We start from the raw sequence: 21965 nt of genomic DNA on the forward strand, positions 1-21965 counted from the left end.
CAAGCCACAGTGGCCACTGTCCCATCCAGAAGGCGTGGAATGCCCAGGCTCTGTGACTCTCCTCCTACACCTGCCTTCTTCTCTCTCACTACTTATCTTTATCCTCTCCCCTCTTTTCTCCTATTCTCTCTTCAAGGTCTCATTTTTGGCCCTCAGCATTGTCTGAAATCCTGGAAGACCCAACTTTCTGTTCTAGAGGAGCAAACTACAGCGGGGAGTAGAGAGAATGACAAGGAAGGAGACGGTGATGCCTCACACAGAACTCGGAGCTGCCCCTCTGGACCTGGGCTTCCTTCTACACCCCCCCTCCTTTTCCAGCCTCGAGGACCCAGCACTCTGCCACCCAGCACACAGCTGACTGTCGCCAATGATTCCCACCCATTTCCTGTGCCCTCTCAGGGACCCTGTTCTCAGAAGGGGTCCTTTCCAGAACAAGCACACCTACCCCTGCCCACCCTCCTAGGAGAGTCCATGGGAACAGGAACCAGACCCTCAGACCCAGGGAGGTGCTAGAGTTGGGCTTCCAGGCATCCCTCCATCTGTCTATTTAAAATAACCTTCACAGGGACTCCCTTGGTGGTCCAGTAGTTAAGACTCCGCCTTCCAATGCAGGGGACATGGGTTCGATCCCTGGTCAGGGAACTAAGATCCCACATGCTGCAGGGCAACTAAGCCAGCAGCCACAACTACTGGGCCCAAGAGCCACAACTAGAGAGCCCGTGTGCCACAACTACAGAGCCCATGCGCTCTGGAGCCTGCACGCCACAACTAGAGAGAAGCTCACGCACCACAACGAAAGATCCTGCATGTTGCTACTAAGACCCAACACAGCCAAAAATAAATAAATATTTTTAAAATGAAAAAAAAAACAAAAACCTTCACAGGCTCAGGCTAAAGCTTAGGGGACACCGTCCTCAGAGCTTCCAGCCTGGGGGTGGACAAACCCAGACACAGATAAGGATGGTACCACCAGATAAGGGACAGATTAACCCTGGAGAGACAGGATAGAATGGCTGCTATGAGGTTGGACTCTGGAGCCAACACCTGTTCAATGATGACAAGACCATTCACATGCTGTGTGACCTCGGGCAAGTTCCTCAACCCCCATGTGCTTTTGTTATCTCATTTGTCAGATAACAGGATAACAGTACCTCATTAGGTGCTTGTGAGGGTTAAACAGGCCGTGTGTAACTCACTCAGATCGGTGCCTGTTAGAGCAAATGCTGTATGAGTGTTAGTTATTATTAACTGAGCAAGTCATGTTGTTGTGGCGTTGTGATTATTTAGGCAGATATGAGGGAGAAGGGTGTTCCAGAAAAGAAAACAGCAAAGCACAGAGAAGCAGAGGTAAGAAGGAAGAGATGGTGAAACAAGTCTGGTGGATGGAGAGAGGCCCCATGAGAGAGACCTAGTAAAGTACTGAGAGACTGGCCCTCCCAGACCCAGACCCACTGCTCAACACCCTGCACCCAGGCCACCCCTGAGATGAATCCTACGAGTAGGTCCCTTCCCTGCAGGTGGCTGCACACCAGGTCTGGGAGGCAGGTCTAATGCCCCTGGGACCCACTCTGGCATCACACCAGACTCTCTCCCAGAGCCAGGGCTCACTGCTCCCCCAGCCTTGTCTCCTGCTGCCTGGCCACACAGGACAGGGCCTCCTACTTTTGCTCATGCTGAGTCCTCTGCTAGGAACGCTCCACCTCCACCATCCTCTTCCCTGCCCCCACTTCGCCACCAAGGCTGCACTTCGCTATGTGCCCCCTGGCCCCCACACCTCACTGCCTTCCTTTCTCTACCCCTTCATGCCTCACACCCGTAGTGCCGCTGTCACCTCCACCACACCACCATCTGGTCCAAATCTGGCCGCCCACTTTACATACGGGGAGACTGGGGTTCAGAAGGGCAAAGGGACCTAGCCAAGTATACATAGCAAGCTGGAACAGAAAAGCTTTCAGGAAATAACGTGCCAGTTGTCATCAGCAAGTGATATCAGCAAAGAGTAGAGAAGTCTGCCAAGAACTCTACAGAAACACCAAAAAACAGCAAAAATTGTCAGAGTCAACTTTACTGGAACTCTAGAAAATATGCAAAGGTTTACAGTAACCATTTGAACATTTAAGGAAGAGGAAGATGACTGAAACCCCACAGGAGAGCTTTGTGGTACTTTAACCTACCCATCCTCCCTCACCCCCCACCTTGAGGATGGCAGCCTGTATCCCTGGTGTGGGTTGTTGGGGTCAGAGGGAGCAGAACAGACCTTGTTATCAAAGAATTATGATGGTTTTAACCTGTCTGGGGGATCCCTGAAGGAATAAGGCTAAAGGTTTGTCTTTATTCCCTAATTAGGGACCCCAGGGTAGAGAAGTAGCTATGGAGGGCATTGCTCAAAAACTTCCAAAGGCAAATGAACTACCACCTGGGGAAAAAAATAATCAGTTGGAGCAAACAATAGACACTCCAAAAAGCCTGGAAGAAAGGCAGGGGAATGAGCTGCACCAGGGAAAAAGGGCTTTGAAAAAGCTTCAGCATATACTGGGGAATCTAGAAGACCATGTACACACCCAGGGTTGGACAAATGTTCAGAAAAAGCATGAGAAACCCTAAGCTCTCACCTCTGACTGACCTCAAGCTCCATGCAGACAGGGAGTGAAGGTTAAGTCAGAGTTGTAAATGTCCTGACTGAGCATTGAAGTCATGCGCCAACACAGACACGGCCCAACTGCAAAGTCTGAGATCTTTTAAATTTGTTTTGTTTTTTTTCCAGGAATTTTAGAGACTTCAGTGACCACACACAACAAAGAATCTAGTCGTCACACACACACACACACACACACACACACACACACACACACACACAAATAGTTTAGAAAGGTCACTCAACAAAACTACATTTCATAATAAGCAGCAACAACAAACCCTGGGGAGAGGGAAAATCTGACTTCTGGAGTTACCACATTATAGTAATCAAAATGTCCAGTTTTCAACAACAATAACAAAAAAAAAAACTATGAGACTTGCAAAGAAACAAGAAAATATGGCCCATTCATAGGAAAAAAAGAAATTAATAGAGTCTTTCCCTGAGGAAGCCGAGACACTGGACTTAATAGACAAAAACTTTAATCAACGGTTTTAAATATGCTCAAAGAACTGAAGGAAACCAGAACAACATCTCACCAAGTACAGACTATCAATAAAGAGACAGGAATTATAAAAAGGGACCAAATAGAAATTCTGGAGTTGAAAAGTACAATAACTGATTTGAAAAATTCACTAGAGGGGTCAACAGCAGATTTAAAAGTGCAGAAAGATGAATCAGCGAACCAAAGATAGCTTAATTGAAATATCCTGGCTAGGGAGCAGAAAGAAAAAAAGATTAAGAAAAATGAGCTGAAACTAAGAAACCTACAGGACACCATCAAGTGGACCAATATATGCACAATGGGAATCCCAGAAGGAGAGGAGAGAGAGAGGCAGAAAGAATATTCGAAGGAATAATGACCCCAAATTCCCCAAACTTGATGAAAGATATGAATCTACACATCTAAAATGCTCAATAAATTCCAGGTAGGATAAACTCAAAAAGATCCTCACTGAGACACATTATAATCAAACTATCAAAAGACAGACAAAAAGAGAATCTTAAAAACAGTGAGAGAGAAGTGACTCATCATATACAAAGGATCTTCAATATGATTAATTGCTGATTTCTCATCAGAAACCATGGAGACCAGAAGGCAGTACGATAATATATTTTAAATGCAGAAAGGAAAAAAACACGTTTCCAACAAGAATTCTGTATGTGGCAAGAATATTCTTCACCAGTGAAAGAGAAACTAAGACATTCCCAGATAAACAAAAACTGAGGGAATTGGTAGCTAATAGACCTGCTCTACAAGAAATGCCAAAAATAATCCTTCAGGCTAAAATTAAATGGCACTAGACAGTAACTCAATGCCATACAAAGAAATAAAGAACCCAGTAAGGTAACTACAAAAGTAAATATAAGAGCCAGCCTTATTGTTATTTTTGGTTTGTCACTTCTCTTTTTTCCTATGTGATTTAAAAGACAAATGCATAAAATAACAATTATAAATTTATGTTAATGGGCACACAGTGTATAAAGATGTAATTTCTGACAATAATACTGTAAAGAGAGAGTGATGGAACTGTATAAGAGCAGAGTTTTCATGTACTATTGAAGCTAAGTTGGTGTTAACCCTCACTAGATTGCTATAAATGTAAGGTGTTAATTGTAAACCCCAGAGTAACTACTAGGGAAAAAATATATATATATATGTATGTATGTATGTGTGTGTATATATATATATATATATATATATATATATATATACATATATATATATATATATATATATATAGAGAGAGAGAGAGAGAGAGAGAGAAAGAATCAAACACAAAAGAAGGCATCATAGAGTAGAATCTAAAAAAAAAAAAAGATACAAATGAACTTAAATACAAAACAGAAATAGACCCACAGACATAGAAAACAAACTAACTATGGTAACCAAAGGGGAAAGGTGGGGAGGGATAAATTAGGAGTCTGGGATTAACAGATACCACTACTATTTATAAAATAGATAACCAACAAGTACCTACTGTATAACCCAGGGAACTATACTCATTATTTTGTAATAACCTATAAGGGAAAAGAATCTGAAAAAAATATATATATATATGTATATAACTGAATCACTTTGCTGTACACCTGAAACTAACCCAACATTGTAAATCAACTATACTTCAATTAAAAAAAGAAGTCATTATAGAGGAATTGACAGGGGAAAGATATGACATATAAAAAAAACAGCAAAATGGCAGAAGTAAGTCTTTAAATGGAAATGAATTTAACTCTCCAATTAAAAGGTAGAGGTCGGCAGAAAAGGTTTAAAAAAAATAACACATGATCCAACTATATGCTTTCTACAAGAGACTCACTTTAGATCCAAAGACACAAATAGGTTGAAAGTGAAAGGATAGAAAAATATACTCCTTGAAAATAGTAACCAAAAAAGAGCTGAGGTGGCTGTACTAATATCAGATAAAATGGACTTTAAATCAGGAATTGTTACAACAGACAAAGAAGAACATTATATTTTAATAAAAGACTTAATCCAACTGTTATCAACAGTCCACAGATTTATCTTCAAACTTCACTCTGATCCAGGAATCTGGGCAAAGTACATCTAGTCCCTAAACTGGCCTCACCACAGAGCCAGAAATCACATCTTACCGAAGCACAGCAGCCTTCGTGAGGTCCTAAAGAAGCGGGTCACATGTACCACAGATCTCTGGGTTCTCACAAGCACCAGCTAGCCTTGCAACGTGGGGCAAGTCCCTCCTCCTGAGACCACAGCCCCCCATCTGTATGTGAGGGGCTACCACGAGAGCCTCAGAGTCTTCCCTGACATCACCACTCCACCCTGACGTACCGCAGGCAGGGCAGAAGCCTCCCCCATCCCCAGGCTCCCTCCCACCCTACTCCACCCCCAGAACTCCTGCTATCACAGTTCCGCTCATGGGCACCCTTGCTGTGTTTCGGAGCTGCCTCCCCCTTTGGCCTGGAAACTCCTCCAGGACAGGGAGCCGTCAATTTATCTCTGCATCCTTTGTGTCCAGCCCAGTACAGAGAAGGGGCTGAGTGCACTTTGTTGCGTGGGTGAGTGAGAACGTGGCTGGAGGAGGTGGCTTCCGGCACACTAGGAACCTCCAGACACTCCCACCTACTCCCAAAGCCATCAACATGATGGGTCTGCCCAGCCTACTGCAGGGTCCCTGGGAAAGAGCTCATGCTCTGCGAATGCCACCCAGCAGGGGAAGTCTGACCTCCTCCCCTGAGCCCTGTGCCTGCTCCCTGTGCCACAGCCCTGTGCCCTGCACAGCAGTCCCTTCCCAAGGTCTCCTCTCCCTGCATGCTGCCCCCCTCACCAGCATGGCTCCCTATCCTGTCTGGACCTGCCCCAGCTCATGTCTAAATTACCCTATCTGGGACATATATACACTGCCAAATGTAAAATAGATAGCTAGTGGGAAGCAGCCGCATAGCACAGGGAGATCAGCTTGGTGCTTTGTGACCACCTAGAGGGGTGGGACGGGGAGGGGTGGGAGGGAGACACAAGAGGGAGGAGATATGGGGATATATGTATATGTATAGCTGATTCACTTTGTTATACAGCAGAAGCTAACACACCATTGTAAAGCAATTATACTCCGATAAAGATGTTAAATAAATAAATAAATAAATAAATAAATAAAAGCATAGCTGAAATGAAAATAAAAATAAAAATAAATTACCTTATCTGGGCTTCAGTTTCTTCATCGACAATATCGGCACAAAGATCCGTACCCTACAGCCTTATGGCAATAAAATGAGATCATGTATAGAGAGTACCCGGCACATAGTAGGACCAATGTGGATGCTACTTTTGAAGAATTAGAACCCTCAACAAACGAATAACATTTTTTCATGATGAAGAGATTTGGATTCTGAGCACAACTTTATGAAGGTGTTTTCTGTGCCTGGTACTCTGTGGGGCTCAGAAAGGCTGGCATGATGGATGAATGGGAGGAATGAGGGAGGGATGGGTGAGTATCTGTCACTGATATGTCCCACACTGGGCCACTCTACACATGGGGCAAGAAACATCATATTCTCTGAGGTCTCCTCAAAGAATTTATCCCAACTAAATATTTATGCCAAGTAAAGTGAAAGAGAGAAAAGAATGGGAAATTCTCACACACAGGAACACTACTGATATGATTTTAGTAGTAGTCGCCGTAGCCGTTAAACTCTTTTGAGCTGTGCCCAGCATTGGGCTGAGCGTTGTACACGTGTTAGGATATTTTGTTCTCCAACATCCCTTTGAGGTAGGTATCATGCTTGCCCCAGCCCCTCGGACAAAATGAGGGTGAAATCACAATCGTTCATTCATTTGGTACAGAGCTCCATCTCTGCGCGGGCTGGCGCTGGAGCTGAGGAGGCCGTGGGGAGCAGGATGAAGGCTGTCCCCCGTTTCTGGGCTCACCAGGAGGCCCCAGGAAAGCAGGGGAAGAAGGTGGCATGTGGTCAGACTCTAGTGTGCACAGAGGAGGGAAGAGTCCCAAAGGGAGTCGTGGCCACAGCGAGGACTTAGAAGTCAGCCAGAAGAGGGACCAAGTGCTCCGGCAGACCGACTGTCTTTCAGGACAGGGAAGGCGTGGCGGGAGGAGGCGGACCTGGTAGGCAGGTGAAAGGCAAGCACGCTGATTGAACCCCTCGTGGCATTTCATCTTCACAACAACCATCCTGGGAAAGGAGGGTATTTATCCTCATTTTACAGATGAGGAAACTGAGGCTCAGGAAGGCTGAAGGACATGTGTGCCCCGGGTCCACACACTTATCAACAGTAAAGCCCAAGATGAGCCCAGGGCTGCGGGCTCTGCCTGTAGAGCTGCGTGGCTGGCTGGCTCCCCAGAGCTGGGACTTCATTCAGGACCAAAGAAGTAACAGAAATGTGCTTTCTGTGTGACGGGTGGGCAGAGCCAGGTCCACCTGCAGATACCTGCTCCCAGCAGAGGCTGCCAGACGAGATGGGCCAGTGTCCAGGGGGGCTGGTTGGAGGAGGGTGGACAGCGAGTCAGAGGCCTCCCGAAGGAAAGCGGCTGTGGGAGCTATGAGTGGCCCAGGCCCTCCCTCTGGAGTCTGCAAATGTCCCCATCCACCCAGCCCCAGCTGCAGCCCAGGCCCTGGCACCCAGCAAACACTCAGTGACAGTGACTTTTCCTTCTGTTTTTGGTCTTGGCCATCTCTGATGGGCCTTTGAAGAGGCTCTCAGGCCGAGGGGCTCTAGAGGGGGACTCCTCCAGCCCCAGGACAGAAGACTGTCTATCCTGATCCTGCCCTGACGCCTGCCTTCTCACATACACACATATACATAACTCACACTCAAACACGCAGCTGCAGGGCACGGTTGCCCATTGGTCCCACATGGTCCTGGAGGACATGAAGCCACTGGCCAAGCCTCCACAGCACACACCCCTACCAGCCCAAGGGCCTGGTGCCAGGCCGACCTGGCTCAGGGCCCACATTCCTGAATCTGGAGACCAGGAGCTCATTAGAGCCTCAGGCTGATCACGGGGAAGGGCTGAGGGTCAGGGGCCACTGTGGCCCTGGGAAGGAAGGGGAGCTGGAGGACTCAGCCGGGGGCAGCACCTCTGCTTCTTCCCCATATAACCCTCGGGGCCTGCAGCTCCGGCCACGTCATCCCCCATTCACTGCTCCTCAGTCAGGCTCAAGGCCCTTCCTGGTCTGGCTTCAATAGACTTGCCAACTTCGTCTTCCCTTTCCCCAAGGGCTTCTCTACATCTGGGCCTTTGCACATGCTGTTCCACTGCCTGGACTACCTGGGGATTCAGAGATGTATATAAATAAGTAATTTCTGACCAGTGGGGTGAGTGCAACGAGAAAGGGAGGCCCCAACAGACACATCACAGGGAGAATGGGCCCTGAGAGTCAGGGAAAGTTTCACACCTGGGTTTTGAAGCATAGATAGGAGTTTTCTAGAAGAAAGGATTAGGGAGGGGATTCTACAGCTAAGAACATGGATAAGAGAATATGGGATAGGGAAGGATGAGCCACCCAAAAGGGTTATTGCTGATAGAAAGATGAAGGAGCCCTCACCTGCTGAAGAATCACCATTGTCCTTGGTCAAATGCTCCTACTGCCCGCCTGGCCAGACACAGTTCTGCAGGGAGAGAGACCGTGTCAAGCTCTGAGCCAGCCAGCCCTGGAAGCACTGAGCCTGGCTGGGGTCACCTGGGCTCTTCCCAAAGCCCCAGCCCCTCCTCCCTGAGGAACCCTCCCTGGCTTCTCTCCCTCTGGCCACAGCCCAGCCTGCGTGACCTGAGCCTCTGCCACCATCACCAGTTCCACTGCCCAGAGCAGCTGAGTCCCTTTTTTACTACTGTTATTCAGAGATTCCCAAAGGGCTCCTAAGAAGTAGAAAGTCTAGCCCCCTTCCCCTGGACATATGGGCAAAGGGGCCAGAGAGGGACCAAGACTTGCCAAAGGTCACACAGCAGGACAGGACAAATTCAGGACTAGGACTTGGTCTCTGGCCACACAGCTCAGAGCTGCCCCAGGAGTACAGGTGACAGGGACAGCCTGGCCCAACAGGAGGGTCAGGCTGAACATGACCTGCTCATGACATGCTGTGCCTAAAACCCTTCCAGAGCACCCCCGGCCTTCAGGATGGGAGCTCTAATCCCTCCCACATTTGCGTTTAAGGCCCAGCACTATGCGTCTAGGTCTTGCCTCTCTCTGCTTTCTTCCTTCCCCACCCCTGCCCTTGGGCCTTTCTCAGCACTCACTCTTCCTGAAATATGCTGGCCTTTTTTATACCTCTTAGACTTTGTATACACTGGACCCTCTGCCTGGAATTCTGACTAATAAATTCCCACCTATGCTTCATGGCTCAGTTTAGATGGTACCTCCTCCAGGAAGCCTTCCCTGACTGTCCCCAGGCTGCCAAGAGCCCCGATATTTCCCTCTATCCAGCCCTGACTATATGCGTTTGTTGTCTGGTCAGGGTCTGTCCCCACCTCTGCTCCCAAAGTAAGGGAGTTGATACACGGTAGGGTGTGGGGCTCAGCCATCACCTCACACAGCACAGGGACAGCTCAGGAATGACTCGTGGGACTGAGCATGGTAATCAAAAGCAGCCCCAGCCCATTGGCCCCGGCATGAGGCCCCTCTGGCCCCCTACCTGCCTCCCAGGATGAGCATCAATTTTTCACAAGGTCCATTCAGAGGCGCTGGGGCATTTGATCCTCTGCCCATGACACTACCTGACACCTGAGCCCTGACCCCTGCCCTGGGGCTCCGGGATACAGCAGGCACACCGTCCTTCTGGAGACCTGCACCTGGCCTGGGTGTCTGGCTGAGAAGGGAATTCAACAAAGGCCAGCAGGCAGCTGCCGTGGGGAGCTACGTCTGTGAAGAGGATGCCCAGCTGTGGTGCTGGCATCCTGCACCAGTGTGAGCCCCGAGAGCCAGGGGCAGAACCAGGGCCTTCAGGGCTTTGGGGGGTGGAAAGGGGTTGAAAGGGCATAGAATTTAAGGGCCACGTGTAAGGAAAAAGCTACAAAATAGACTTTTTGTTTCCTAAAAATAAAAACTAATCCTTGTTCAAGTTAATTGCTTTTTAAATTGACAACAGAGAACACAGAACTGTATTTACATTTCTGTACCCATGCTCAGTTTTACCTTGTCCTCCCAACAACCATGGCTGATGAGGCTTCATCTCCCATTTCACAGATGGGAAATTTGAGGCACAGAGGAAGGAAGCGACTTATCCAAGGAGAGAGATAAAGAAAGAGATAGTGGTTGAGAGAGGCCTATGGAGACAAAGAGTCAGGGACAAAGGACTCTCTGTCTGCCACCCCCAGCATGTCTGCCCCCCGTCCCAGCTCTGGTCAGAGATGGTAGGGGGCCCAGACCAGGAGCAATTGGCTGTGGGGACAGTGGCTCCAGGGTGGCCCAAGCCCATGACTCCCCCGAAGTCCAGCAAACCCTTCTCCCAGGGCTCAGGACGGCGGGCAGCCCATCCTTACCTGGGTCCCTGCTGCCCACCGGCCTGGCTGCAGCTGCCACTGCACAGAGGGCTCGGGAAGCTGGGGTGGCGGGTGTGGGAAAATCTGCAGACACAAGCCCCCTCTTCCTCTGTCTTGCTCCGTGACTTGCTCTGGGGGTCTCTCTGGGTCTTGCAGTCTTTCACTGTGTGACTCTCTCTCTCAGTCTCTCCCTTTCTTTCCTGCCCAGGGCAGCTCTCCGGCCAGCACTGCTGCCCTCTCCTCCCCACTCCAGAGCCTTCCCCCGGGAGGCGGAGTCGGAGGGCCCTCCGAGGTCTGGGTGTCGTGACATCAGCATGGGAGGCGGGCTGTGCTGCCCAAGGCCCTAGCGGAGCCCTGGCCGCCCAGCGGGGAGGCCGGGGCACCGGGGTCTTTCTCGGCTGTGCTGCCGACCAGCGTGGGAGCAGGCCCGGAGCCACTCACCCCAGCCTCAACTGCCTCCTGTCATCTGCGGTAATGCCCACCACCTGCTCTCAGCACCTGGGCAGGAAACCGCGTTCTGATCCCGACTTGGTCACTGATTGGCTGAGTCTTGGCCCCTGCCTGCTGTCTGCCAAGACTGTTTCCTTCTCGGCAAAATGGCTGTTTGAGACTCAGAGCAAAGGACCCGGCGAGGCAGGGCAGGAGGTAGCCAGCCCTGCCTCCAGGCCCTTTCTGCCACCCTGCCCACCCCCCAACAGACACTGCCCTTGCCCCAGGCCCCCTCCCGAGGGCTCGCCTCAGCTGCGTCCCCCTGAAGTTCATCGCTTCACCCCTGCCCCACAGCTTGTTCTGGGGGCTGGGGCGTGGGATGCCCGCTGTCTCTAATCATCCAGGAAACCTTCTCAAAGCAGCTGACTGGGAGCAACGCTGCATGTACCAGGGACTCGTGCAAACTGAGGTGGAAAATGCGATTTTACAGTAGAGGAGGAGGGTAAACAAGGAAGAGAGCGGACAAAATGTTCATTATTAGCGTCAGCGAAGACGGTGACACCGAGGACTCCCTGTTGCGACCTGGCCCTTGCACGTCACGGCCCTTCGCCTGCAGCGACCCTGGCAGCAGCCCCAGCCAGGCAGGCCTCTCCGGGACAGGTTTGGCCAGGGCGGAGGGAGGTACTCTTTTGGATTCTCTGTAACTGGGTTGTGCCTGCAGGGAAGGGGTCACCTGGCTGCCACCCAAAGGATGGGGTGGGGGACCCAGGGAGGGACCAATGGCCCAACTGCGCCACCTCCTGGGCACAGCTGCCCGACGGCGCCCCCTGGAGAGCAAGGCTGAGCATCCAGCCTCTGCCTGGAGCAGCGGGTGGGAAGCGACAGTGCTGGGACCCAGGCTCTGCCAAGGCTGGGGCCCCCTCTGACCCGACGATCCTGACCCCTGAAGACCCCTGGATGCTGGACTGTGCTTGGCTGGGTGCCCATGACCGGAGTTGCTCCTGAACACCGTCCCCCCTGCTGGACTCCCCACCTGCCGTCCGTACTTGGTATCTACCATCCCTCTAATCATCTCTTGCTGAGCCGGCCAGACTGGGTGGGTGAGTGGTGTCAGCCTCACACAGATGGGAAAGCTGAGGCCCGAAGAGGAAATGGTGCCCCAGGCAGAACGCAGGTCTGAGCTGTGAGGGATGGGCGTGGAGTGGCGTGGGGATATGTGGTCCCCTCCAAATGCTGCACAGCTACAGTTACTCAGCACCCACCAGTGGCCAGGCACTACGCTAAGGTGGGCACGTCATTCAGCATATCCTTCTCTCCCAGTCTTAGTTCATTTATTTTTCCCTTACTCCCCACTCCCAAGCCAGCCATCAAGTCTGTCCACTGTACCTCTGAAATCTCTCTGGTTTCTCCTCCCCGCCACCCCCGGCTTTCTGGCTCGAGCTGCCATCATCTTCCCCTCAACAGCCTCCACTCTGATCCCCTACCTCCACCTGTACCCCCATAAGCCCATCTCCTTTTTGGCTGCCTTTCATGCGGCTGCTCCCCTCTATTCCACAACTGGCTCAGGGCGAGGCCTTCCTGCCCCCAGCAGGCTCAGGGAACACCCAGTAGCTCCCACACTGCCTCGCCACTGGTTCTCTGCATGTCTTCCCCACCAGTTTGTACACTGCCCCGGAGCAGGCACTGTGGCTGCTTCCCCCACCCGCCGTGCCTGGGACGGGACTTGGGAAAAGGCCAGGTGAAGGGACAGCTGAATGATCCCAATGATGCCAGCACTGTCCCACCAGGCAGGCATCGGGGTCCAGCCTCAGCTGTAACTCCCTCATGTGGCTCTCTAACCAGTCACCCAGGCCTGGGAAACATTCCCTTCATTGTCCCTTATCCCCAGAGGGACAGAGAGGCACAGGAAGGCCTTTCTGGAATTGTGGTAACATTTATTCTGAGAACGGAACAGGTCTCTGCTCCCCTGACCCTGCGCTCGGCCCTGAGGGGAATGCAGCCCAGCTCGGGGTGCTGTGCAGCAGGGGCCCCATCCATCTGCAAATGGGGACTTGAGGCCGCTGTGGGCTGCAGGGTGCACCAGGCAAACAGAGCCACTGCTCTCCCCACTCACCCTCCAGTCCCGGCCTGAAAGAGCTCCATCCTCACCTGCCCAGTCCCCAGGGCCTCCTGGGGACCAGGATCCCCACACAGCCAGGAGCCAACCAAGAGGGGCAGGGAGCAAGGGCAGGGCTGCCGAACCAGTTCTGTCTGAGAAGGGAGTCGAGGGACACAATGCCCAGCCCCCAGGCTAAAGCCCACACAGGTCTGCCAGCTGGTCCTCGTTTGCCCCCGTAGCCCAGGCGGACATGGCTGAGCAAAGACCCGTGTGTCGGCCCCAGAGGCCCCAAGCTGGCTTATCCGGCCCTCGACGCTCCACCGAACTCAGGAGTCTTCCTTTCAAACAGACACTGAGAAGTGGTGATTACATGACTGTGTATAGTGTGTACGCATACAAAGATACATAGAGCAAGGGTATTGTTTTGCCCTTATACAGCACTTGTTAGTAAGAGTGCTGACAAAGGATGATCACTGGCCCCACTTTGCAGAGGGGGAAATCGAGGCACAGGAGGTTTAAGCAACTTGCTCCTGGTCACACGCAAAGTCCTCACCCTAGGTTCGGGTTCTTGAGGAGAAGTCCCAGCTCTTCGAGAAGGAATCCTTTTGTCCTCCTTGTCATTCAGTTCCCGGCCCCTCCCGTGACCCAGGGCCAGGACACAGGAGCAGAACCAGCCAGAGCGAGGGGTCAAGAATCCAGCATATCCAGCCAGGTCACTGCACCCAGGAGCCAGATCTGGAGCTGAAAAGTCAGGTTCCCCAAAGGAATTCCCAGCAAGGCCACAGGAATTCCTGATCTTGAACCAACTGGACTTTTTCACTGACATCACCTGGTCTGGGGCCTGAGAAGGGCACAGGAGAGATCCAAAGCTGGTCACAGCGCCAACACTCTCCAAGAACACAGCAGGTGCTGGCTTGTAAAACATCCAAGTACAAACCCCCATCTTCTTCATCCACCTCCAGACCTCCTCTGGGAAGGTATGACCTCGCCATGTCCCTCCCCAAGCAGATCAAAATAAAATCAGAGGATCACAGGAACTGGAGTTTAAGAAGAAAAAAGGGTTCTGGCTTTCAGTTTTCCTTTAAAAACCCCTGGTTAAAATTGAGAGTTAAAACGGAAAGAATATAAAACGTTGAGGACTAAAAGGAGAGTTTTGGTCCAGGCAGCAAGAGGGTTATGGCTCCTCCGCTACGCTTTGAGGGGAATGTTGGTGGAAGGGCCTCTGGTCAGACGATGGATTTACCATCTCCTGTCAAGCCCAATGCGCAAACTGATGCCAGCGGGCCTGAGACCACCACTCCAGAGTCCGTGCTCCCGGGAAAAGCCCAGGTCTTGCAGCAGAGGGGGTCCTGGGAACATGTGCCTCCCCTCAGGTCTCTCCCCGCCTGGCCCACTACATCAGACACACTCCTTCCCGCGTCAGGGCAGTGGAGGCAGGACGCTGTTCCTCTCCACCACCTCTCCAGGGACCCTAAACCAGAGGCTGGGGATGCAATCAGAACCTAGAAGGAGAAGGTGGCTGCAGCTCCTCTGGGCGCCTGTATCTGAGAGGACCTGAGAGCAGAGGCGAGGCCCAGGACGGACGCCGGGTCTCCCAGAGCTGTGAGGAGAGGCCCAGCTCCACATGGGATCTCATGGGCATCGTTTATTCATTTGGCAAATCTCCTTTGAAAAAATACATGATGGGCGGGTGAGTGGATGGGATTTGAGAATGGACAGATGTCCCCTGGACATTTCCCAAATTCTAGCCTGGGCAGGAACCCAAGAGCCATGAGTCCTTTCAAGGTGGCTAGAAAACCAGATGTAGGTGTCAAAGAAAGCAAGTCTTGGACACTGGGGCAGGCCTGGGACTCAAGGGGCAAGAGTGGGCCTTGGGGATGTGGCAGTTTGTGTGTAAACAAGTGACATCTTCTTGGCACTCTGCTGGCAGACAGCAGGGCGTTGGGAAAAGGTTTTCAATGGATAGAGTCCCTTAGCCATGGGGGCAGTTGGGGTAGGGAGGGCTATTTTAAATTTCAGGCAAGACGACTCCTCTATGAGAAGGGAATGCTTTGGGGTCCTCGGGACACTAAGGCAAGTGTCCTTGAGAGGGGCAGAGACCTCCCAAGGTCACACAGCAAGTCAGTGGAAAAGCTGGGAAAAGGACGCCAGTGTCCTGGCTCCCAGGTTAGTCCCTGGCCCGGTTGGGGACATGCAGATGGTGGTGAGAACTGTGGGTGCAGGTAGATGGGCAGGTATCAGATGGCCGTGAGGGAGGCACTGCTGAGGATGCGCACAGCAACGGTGCCCGGCAGGTCGCTGGGCTGCTGGCTGTTGCGGTCTCGGAGGTGGAGGGTGTGCAGGGTCAGGAGGTCGTCCGAGCTGGCCTTCAGGTGCACCTGGCCCAGGAACTCATCCTTCAGGACTCGGTAGTTCCAGATCTGGAAGGAGACAGAGGATGGTTGGGGGCCATCTCCAAGACAAGGACTATGGGTCTGTGAGGGCTGCTGACAGCGGCGGCAGAGCCTTGACTCCCCTTCCTGTGATGCAAGCTGGGCTGAGGAAAAGGAGCCCTGCATCTGCCTCACCATGGACCCTGGGCAAGGCCATGCCCCTGCCAGAGCCTCAGGCTTCCTCCCATATGTCAAAGCTCCCCTCCATGTATACAGTTAAATCTGTCATCATTAGCTCTGCTGTTGACCTTGGGTGACCTTGGACAAGTGATACACCCCCTGCTCTGGTTTCCCCATCTTCAACATGAGGTTTGGATCAACGGCTCCTAAGGGTCCTTCCAGCCCAAACATCTATGGGTCTGTGATTTGATCTGGAAGGACTCAGTGTTAAAAAAAACTTGGTCCCACATTCCGCGGAGCGGCTGGGCCCATGAGCTATGGCCGCTGAGCCTGCAAGTCCGGAGCCTGTGCTCCGCAACAGGAGAGGCCACAACAGTGAGAGGCCCGCGTACCGCAAAAAACAAACAAACAAAACAAAAAAAACCTTGGAAACCCTACAGTAGCTCCCCCAGGATACCCGAGCGTTTGTTTACAGATGGTTTCTCACCGGGAGAGATGCTGGCCTGGACCCCAGGGACAGGGGGCTTCCTGACAATGAGCTCAGAACTGTGGCCCCCTTGGCCTGAGAGGGGAAGGAAGCCTGTGCCCAGGACCCTGGCTTTCTGACCCCCTGCTCTCAGGCGATAGTTACCCCCACCATCTGCCACCAGGGGAATTTAAGGAACAACTTCCAAGGCTTTGGGGCAAGGCTGGCAGAGATGCCCACTGTCCCTGGCCAGGAGTCAGACCCTGCTGTGTCCCACAATCCCTACAGCTAATCCAACTCATCCCACCCCAAAGAGGGGGCCCTGGGGCACCGGGAGGGGCAGGCAAGGGAATTCCCTAGGCCACACCGTGTCAAGGACAGAGTGGGAACCAGAACCCAGTGTTCCTGGGTCCCTGTCAAAGGCCCTGCCACGCTGGGCCCAGCCACTCTGAGTGCGGAAGCATGAGGTGGGGGGCCCAGGAGGGACCCTAGACAGGTGGGCTCACCTGCACAGTGATGGGCTGGTTTGGCTTCTTGCGGTAGAAGATGCCTTTCACATCATACTCAGGCGTCGAGGTGCCTTTCTGCACGGCCGAGCGGACTCTGTCCCCCTCACTCTTGATGATCACGTACGAGTTAGCCCCTAGAAAGAGGGAGTGGGCAGCGGGGTGAGGGTGGGGCTGGGACAGGCCCCGGATGAGACAGATGTCTGGAAGCAGAAGCCTGGGCTCGTGTATTCAGAAGGGAGACCAGAGCCTGGCCAGCTCCCTAACTTCCAGAGACAGGAGGGGGCACATTGTTAATCTCTGGTCTCCAGACCTTTACCCAAGCTGTTCCCCCTGCCCGGAGCACCTTTCTCCCCTACTTTCCTTCACCAGGCTTCATACCTTAATACCTCCTTAGCCTGGAGAAAGGCCTCCCCCCTCCAGGAAGCCTTCCCTGAGCCCTCCCTCCTAGCTGCCTGTCCCTGTGTCTGACTGCCCTGCCACACTGAAAGCCGCCCAAGGGCAGGAGGCAGAGTGTGTTCTTCTCTATACGCCCAGCTTCATCCCAGGGCTGGGCCCAAAGTGGATGTCAGGATGGGTTTGCTCATTCAATGAGTGAGAGCAGGAAAGCTCTGCAGGCTGTGTCTGTGGCTTGGGAGGGGAGGAGGGCTGGGGGTTTTCTCCAGGCAAGCTCACCTGTTGGGGAATCCTTGAGACCGGCGGCCCCCAGGACATGCACCTGGGTCACCTGCTGGGGGTAGCCGCACAGGGAGCTCCAGCAGGAGCGGGGAGGCTCATCCAGGCATAGCTCCCTGATGCAGGGCAGAGGAGAAGGGGCAGGAGGTGATAGAGAGGGTCCGGGAAGATGGAAGGTCAGGGGATTCAAGAAGAGTGGGGCGGGGGTCCAGAGCAGTGTTTAGTCCAGACAATGCTTGTCTCGGGCAAACAAACCCCCATAAACTTCCCACTGCTCCATCCCTATCCAAGGGTGCCCCCTCCTCCCCCAAGGGAAAAGCAATGTACTGAGCATTACTGTGTGCCAAACACTCTGCTGGGATGTTACAGGTATTACCTCTAATCCTCACAAAGCCCTGGGAGATAAGTGACTGCCACTCTGCCCATTTTACGGATTAGGAAGCATCAGGATCACCGGGGGAAGGGACTTGCCCAACACAGCACAGAATGGCGGGACCGAGGTCCGCTAATTCCACAAGCTGCTCCCCCAGTCCAGGACTTGGGCAGGGAGCACTGACTCTGGGCTGCCTAGCAAGGTGGGAGGGCAGTGTGGGACGCACAGGTTTGCACTGCAGCAGGGATGGGGATGGTTTCAGGGTCCACCTAGCTGGACTCTGCCACTGGTGGCACGGACTTAGAAACCACCCCCAGCCAACGTCGATCCCCAGTTCTGATCTGTAAAATGAAGGGGTCAGGCCTCCCACCCCAGGGCTCAGGAAGAGCAAATGAGATGAGTGAAAGCTTCTTTGTAAACTGTGAAGCGCTCTGCACACGTGAGCAGCTGCTCCTTCTTGTGGCCAAGAGAGGCTGGGACAGGGGAGGAGAGGAAGGGAAAGAAAGGGGATGGAGGCTAATGTCAGGCCAGGGAGGCTGGAGGCCCAGGCTCCATGGCTTAGGACGACACTGAAGATCTCTGGGCAGAAGATTGTGGGCTAGCCTGGTGTGGACCTGGGCCCTGCCAACCCAGGCCCCCAGCCAGTCCCCACGCACCGGCAGTTGGAGGGCACATCAGTGAAGACTCGGAGCAGGAAGTCGCCAGTGTGGCCTGGATTGAAGGTGGTGGGGATGATGACGTAGCGGCCCTCGGGCTGCTCTGTGCGCAGGAAGACACTGCGGGAGTTGATGTAGATGGAGCTGGTGGCCCTGAGCTGCAGGCTGTGCATGCGGTACTGGCGGTTCTCCTCCACCTGACGGGGGCGGAGACACCGGGTCACACAGAGCCCTTCACCCCACCCCACACCCCACATCTCCCCCTCATTGCCAGAAGAGGCATATCTACAGAGTCAGAAGTACATGAGCGTCTGTCTGCCTAGGGCTGGCGGGAAGGGAGGTGGATGCAACTGGGTGGAGGTGGCTAAAGGGTGCGAGGTTTCTTTTTGGGGTGATGAAGTGGCCTAAAATTGACTGTGGTGATGGCTGCACAACTCTACAAATACACTTTAAGTGAGCGAGTCATATGGTATGTGAATTATATCTCATAAAGCTATTGAGAGGGGCGGCAATGGGAATCCCCCTGGTGACAATGTCTGCGGGGTTTCTGACATCACAACAGAATCAAGTATCACTATCTGCCTGGGACACAGCATGTGTCCATGAAATGACATCACCAGCTGCTGGGACATGTTGGACAATTCCTGGAATAAGTGCCATGAGAAGCTATAGTCACATCAGGGAAGGTCATGTCACGTCAAAGTCACAACGTCAGCACGCAGTGAATGTTCCAACATGCTGACATGAACAAATGGTTATAATACGACCCAGCACATCAAATGCCAGGGCCTCGACTCAAGCCGTGGGCCTAGCACATGCACTTGGTTTCATTAGGTTCTTGGTGTCTGGCAGGCCCACGGTGCCCTGCTACGCTGCATGTCATCACACACGGGGCGTCACAACATGCGGAAGGCCTTGGGGCCCCGGCCAGGGGAGTGGCCAGTGGGCAGCCCTCCTGGCTCTGCCCAGGATGCTTCTTCCCGGTGCCCAGCAAGGCCTCTAACTCAGGGGGGCCAGAGCCCTGAGGGAGGAAGCCGTGGGGGGCCCCCCAGAGCCCAGGCCCGACCACCAGCAATCATCCCCTTCCCCATACAAGCGGCCTGTGGGTCTGGGCAAGAAGAAGTCAGGCTAAGAGCTCCACCAATCCAAGGCAGGCTGGGCCTCTGTGGGGATCGAAACAGGACCTGTGTCACAGCACAACCATGGCATCGGCCAATGTGGCCAGGGTGACAGGGGTGATGTCGGAGACCAAAGTGTTCTAGAGTGTTCTCCCCCAGGCCCAGGCAGTCCAAACTCTCCTTACCCAGAGCAGGGGTCCCAGCTGGCCTCACCTTGTAGATGTCAAAGCCAATGGCCAGATTTTCACCCTTGCCATCCCGGCGGGTGGACTGTTTTGGCCGTTGTTGGATGCTGATCAGCACTTCATCTTCTGGCTTTTTGACATCAAAGATGTACTGCGGGTGCAGCAGAGGAAGAGGGGCACACGGTGAGACCACACTGAAAGTGGGCTCGGTGGCTCCCGAAGTTCGGCCCAGAACTCAGCTGTGTGAACTTGGGCAAGTCACATCACCCCTCTGAGCCTCAGTCCCTCATCTGTGAGATGGGCTGGCAATGTCCACCCTGCATGCGGGGTGGGAGGGCTCGGGGAAACGATGGATGCTCAGCTCTGAGCCTGAATGCAGCTGGTGCTCAATGAAGGCACACCGGCCTGAGGACTAGGCGGGTGCCAGGGTCATGACCGAGGGGGCCGCAGGGGGGGTGTCCCCGTGGGGAGCCAGCCTGGCCAAGTTTCCCCAGAAGGAGCAGCACTATGTGTGAAAACAAGGGGTTTGAGCCCCCAGCTCAGCCTCTAAATAAAATGTTCCTGTAACTCTTATCAGGGCACTCATTAGTCCTCAGAGCCTGCAGGTCATATTGTGAGGTTGGGGGTGACAGGACCTCCCAGACATGCCCATCCAACCCCGCTGCACAGACGGTGCACCGAACCCCACGGAGGTACAGGGATGTACCCGAGGTCACGCAGGAGTCCGTGGCAGGACGGTGCCGAGGGCCCCACAGTTGCTCAAGGGGTGGGGGCGGTGGGGATCCCCAAGGAGGCCCACCTGCGGGTTCTGGAAGAAGGTGTCCTTGTGGTTGATGCAGCCCCCGCTGCGGTTGTGCAGCGGGTCCTCGTGCCGTGTCCAGGCGCCGCACAGCCGGGCCTCCTCCCACGTCTTGTGGATGCTCAGGTAAGATGTGTTGATCAGACGGCACTTGATGATGTCCGTGAAGTATCGGCACACGTCCTCAAAGGTCATCCTGGGCGAGGCAAGGGGCTGAGCCGGCTGGTCTCCCCACCCCACCCCGCCCACCAGCCTGCCCACTCGCCCCACATGCTCTGCACCACGGCCTACACAGCAAGTGTGGACACGGCATCACACGGACCCTTCACATCTCTTTTGGCCTCAGTCTCCTGCTTTGTAAAACGGGAATGAATCTAACGACAGCCGCCTATCTCACAGAGTTAGTGCAGGAACTAAGCAATGCAATAACAATAAAAGCATGTAATACAACTTCCAGCAGACAGGAGTTGCCAAAGGCTGGCCGTTACAATTATTAATAGTATGAATAACTAACGTATACAGCCCTCTACCGTTTCCATCCATTATCATCCACAGCTAGTGGTGGAAACCCCTTGGTAGGCGAGCTGCAGTGGCCAGGATACTGCCACGCCTCCAGGAGCCTGGGCGGGGGGAAGGGAAGTGCCCACCCACCTTTAAGTGTGCACATATATGAGGAATATGCACATATATGCATCAAGGGTGAACATATCTGAGACAGGCCTTAGGAGGAAGCCCTTTCCTGATGAGGGTTTTCTACTACTATGTTTTAATTCGACTGGCCCCTGAGCCAGACTGGGCAAAGTGGATCTCATCCACAGGAGCCCAGACCAAAAGGCCTGGGGGGCCTCCTGCAGCAGCTCCCCTGACACCTGCAGGAGGGGACCTCACTGGGGTGCCAGGATCACTGCCATCTGCCTCTGGATCTGCCTAGGGCCCTCACAACATCTCCCACACACAGGGTACCCTGTATCCCTCCAGGAAGTGGCTCAGTCTCCAAATCAAGTGTCCTGCTGAAGAAAGACACTGAGCCTGGCAAGCAGGGCTAAATGCCGAATGAATGAATGCAGAATGAACGAATGCAGGAGAGAATGAATGCAGGAACCACTATCACGCTCTTTAAGCAAGGCTGTTGCCATCTTCCAAGCTCACCTCCTCACCTCCCTGAACTCACTCTTCCCACCCCAAACCCACGTGTGCTCTCCTGCCTCTGGGCTGGGTCTCTGTCCTCGCCCACCAGGGGCTCCTCTGCATCCTGAGTCTTAGCTCCTCCAAAGGGCCTCTCCTCTTCCTACCTGCTCTCGGCATCAGGCTGCCAGCATGCCCTCTACCCCCTGGTCAATTCCCCACCCGCTGGTACCCTGGCCTACTTGCTGAGGGATCAGCCTGGGTACCAGAGCAGCCCAGGGTCCCCTGACATGGGCAGTGGAGGCTATGGGGACGAAAGGGTCCATTCTGCCCAATTCACTTTACAGAGGAGGAAACAGGCCCAAAAAGATGCGG

The 21965-nt window shown here is 53.4% G+C and overlaps 1 protein-coding gene across 1 annotated transcript in view; it reads right to left on the reverse strand.

The window, feature by feature from the left end:
- Positions 1-14163: 14163 nt before the first annotated feature.
- CAPN5 (calpain 5) overlaps positions 14164-21965 on the reverse strand; it is a 52873-nt gene continuing 45071 nt past the window's right edge. The window contains exons 8-13 of the mRNA XM_082626942.1: positions 20466-20661; positions 19695-19817; positions 18364-18560; positions 17335-17450; positions 16660-16796; positions 14164-15555 (exon numbers count right to left, since the gene is read on the reverse strand). Of these exons, the coding sequence (XP_082483068.1) occupies positions 15373-15555; positions 16660-16796; positions 17335-17450; positions 18364-18560; positions 19695-19817; positions 20466-20661 (952 nt within the window). The 3' untranslated portion in view covers positions 14164-15372. The remainder of the gene's footprint in view (positions 15556-16659; positions 16797-17334; positions 17451-18363; positions 18561-19694; positions 19818-20465; positions 20662-21965) is intronic.

Source organism: Mesoplodon mirus (assembly GCF_964341445.2).
Source record: "Mesoplodon mirus genome assembly, chromosome: 7".
NCBI lineage: Eukaryota > Metazoa > Chordata > Mammalia > Artiodactyla > Ziphiidae > Mesoplodon > Mesoplodon mirus.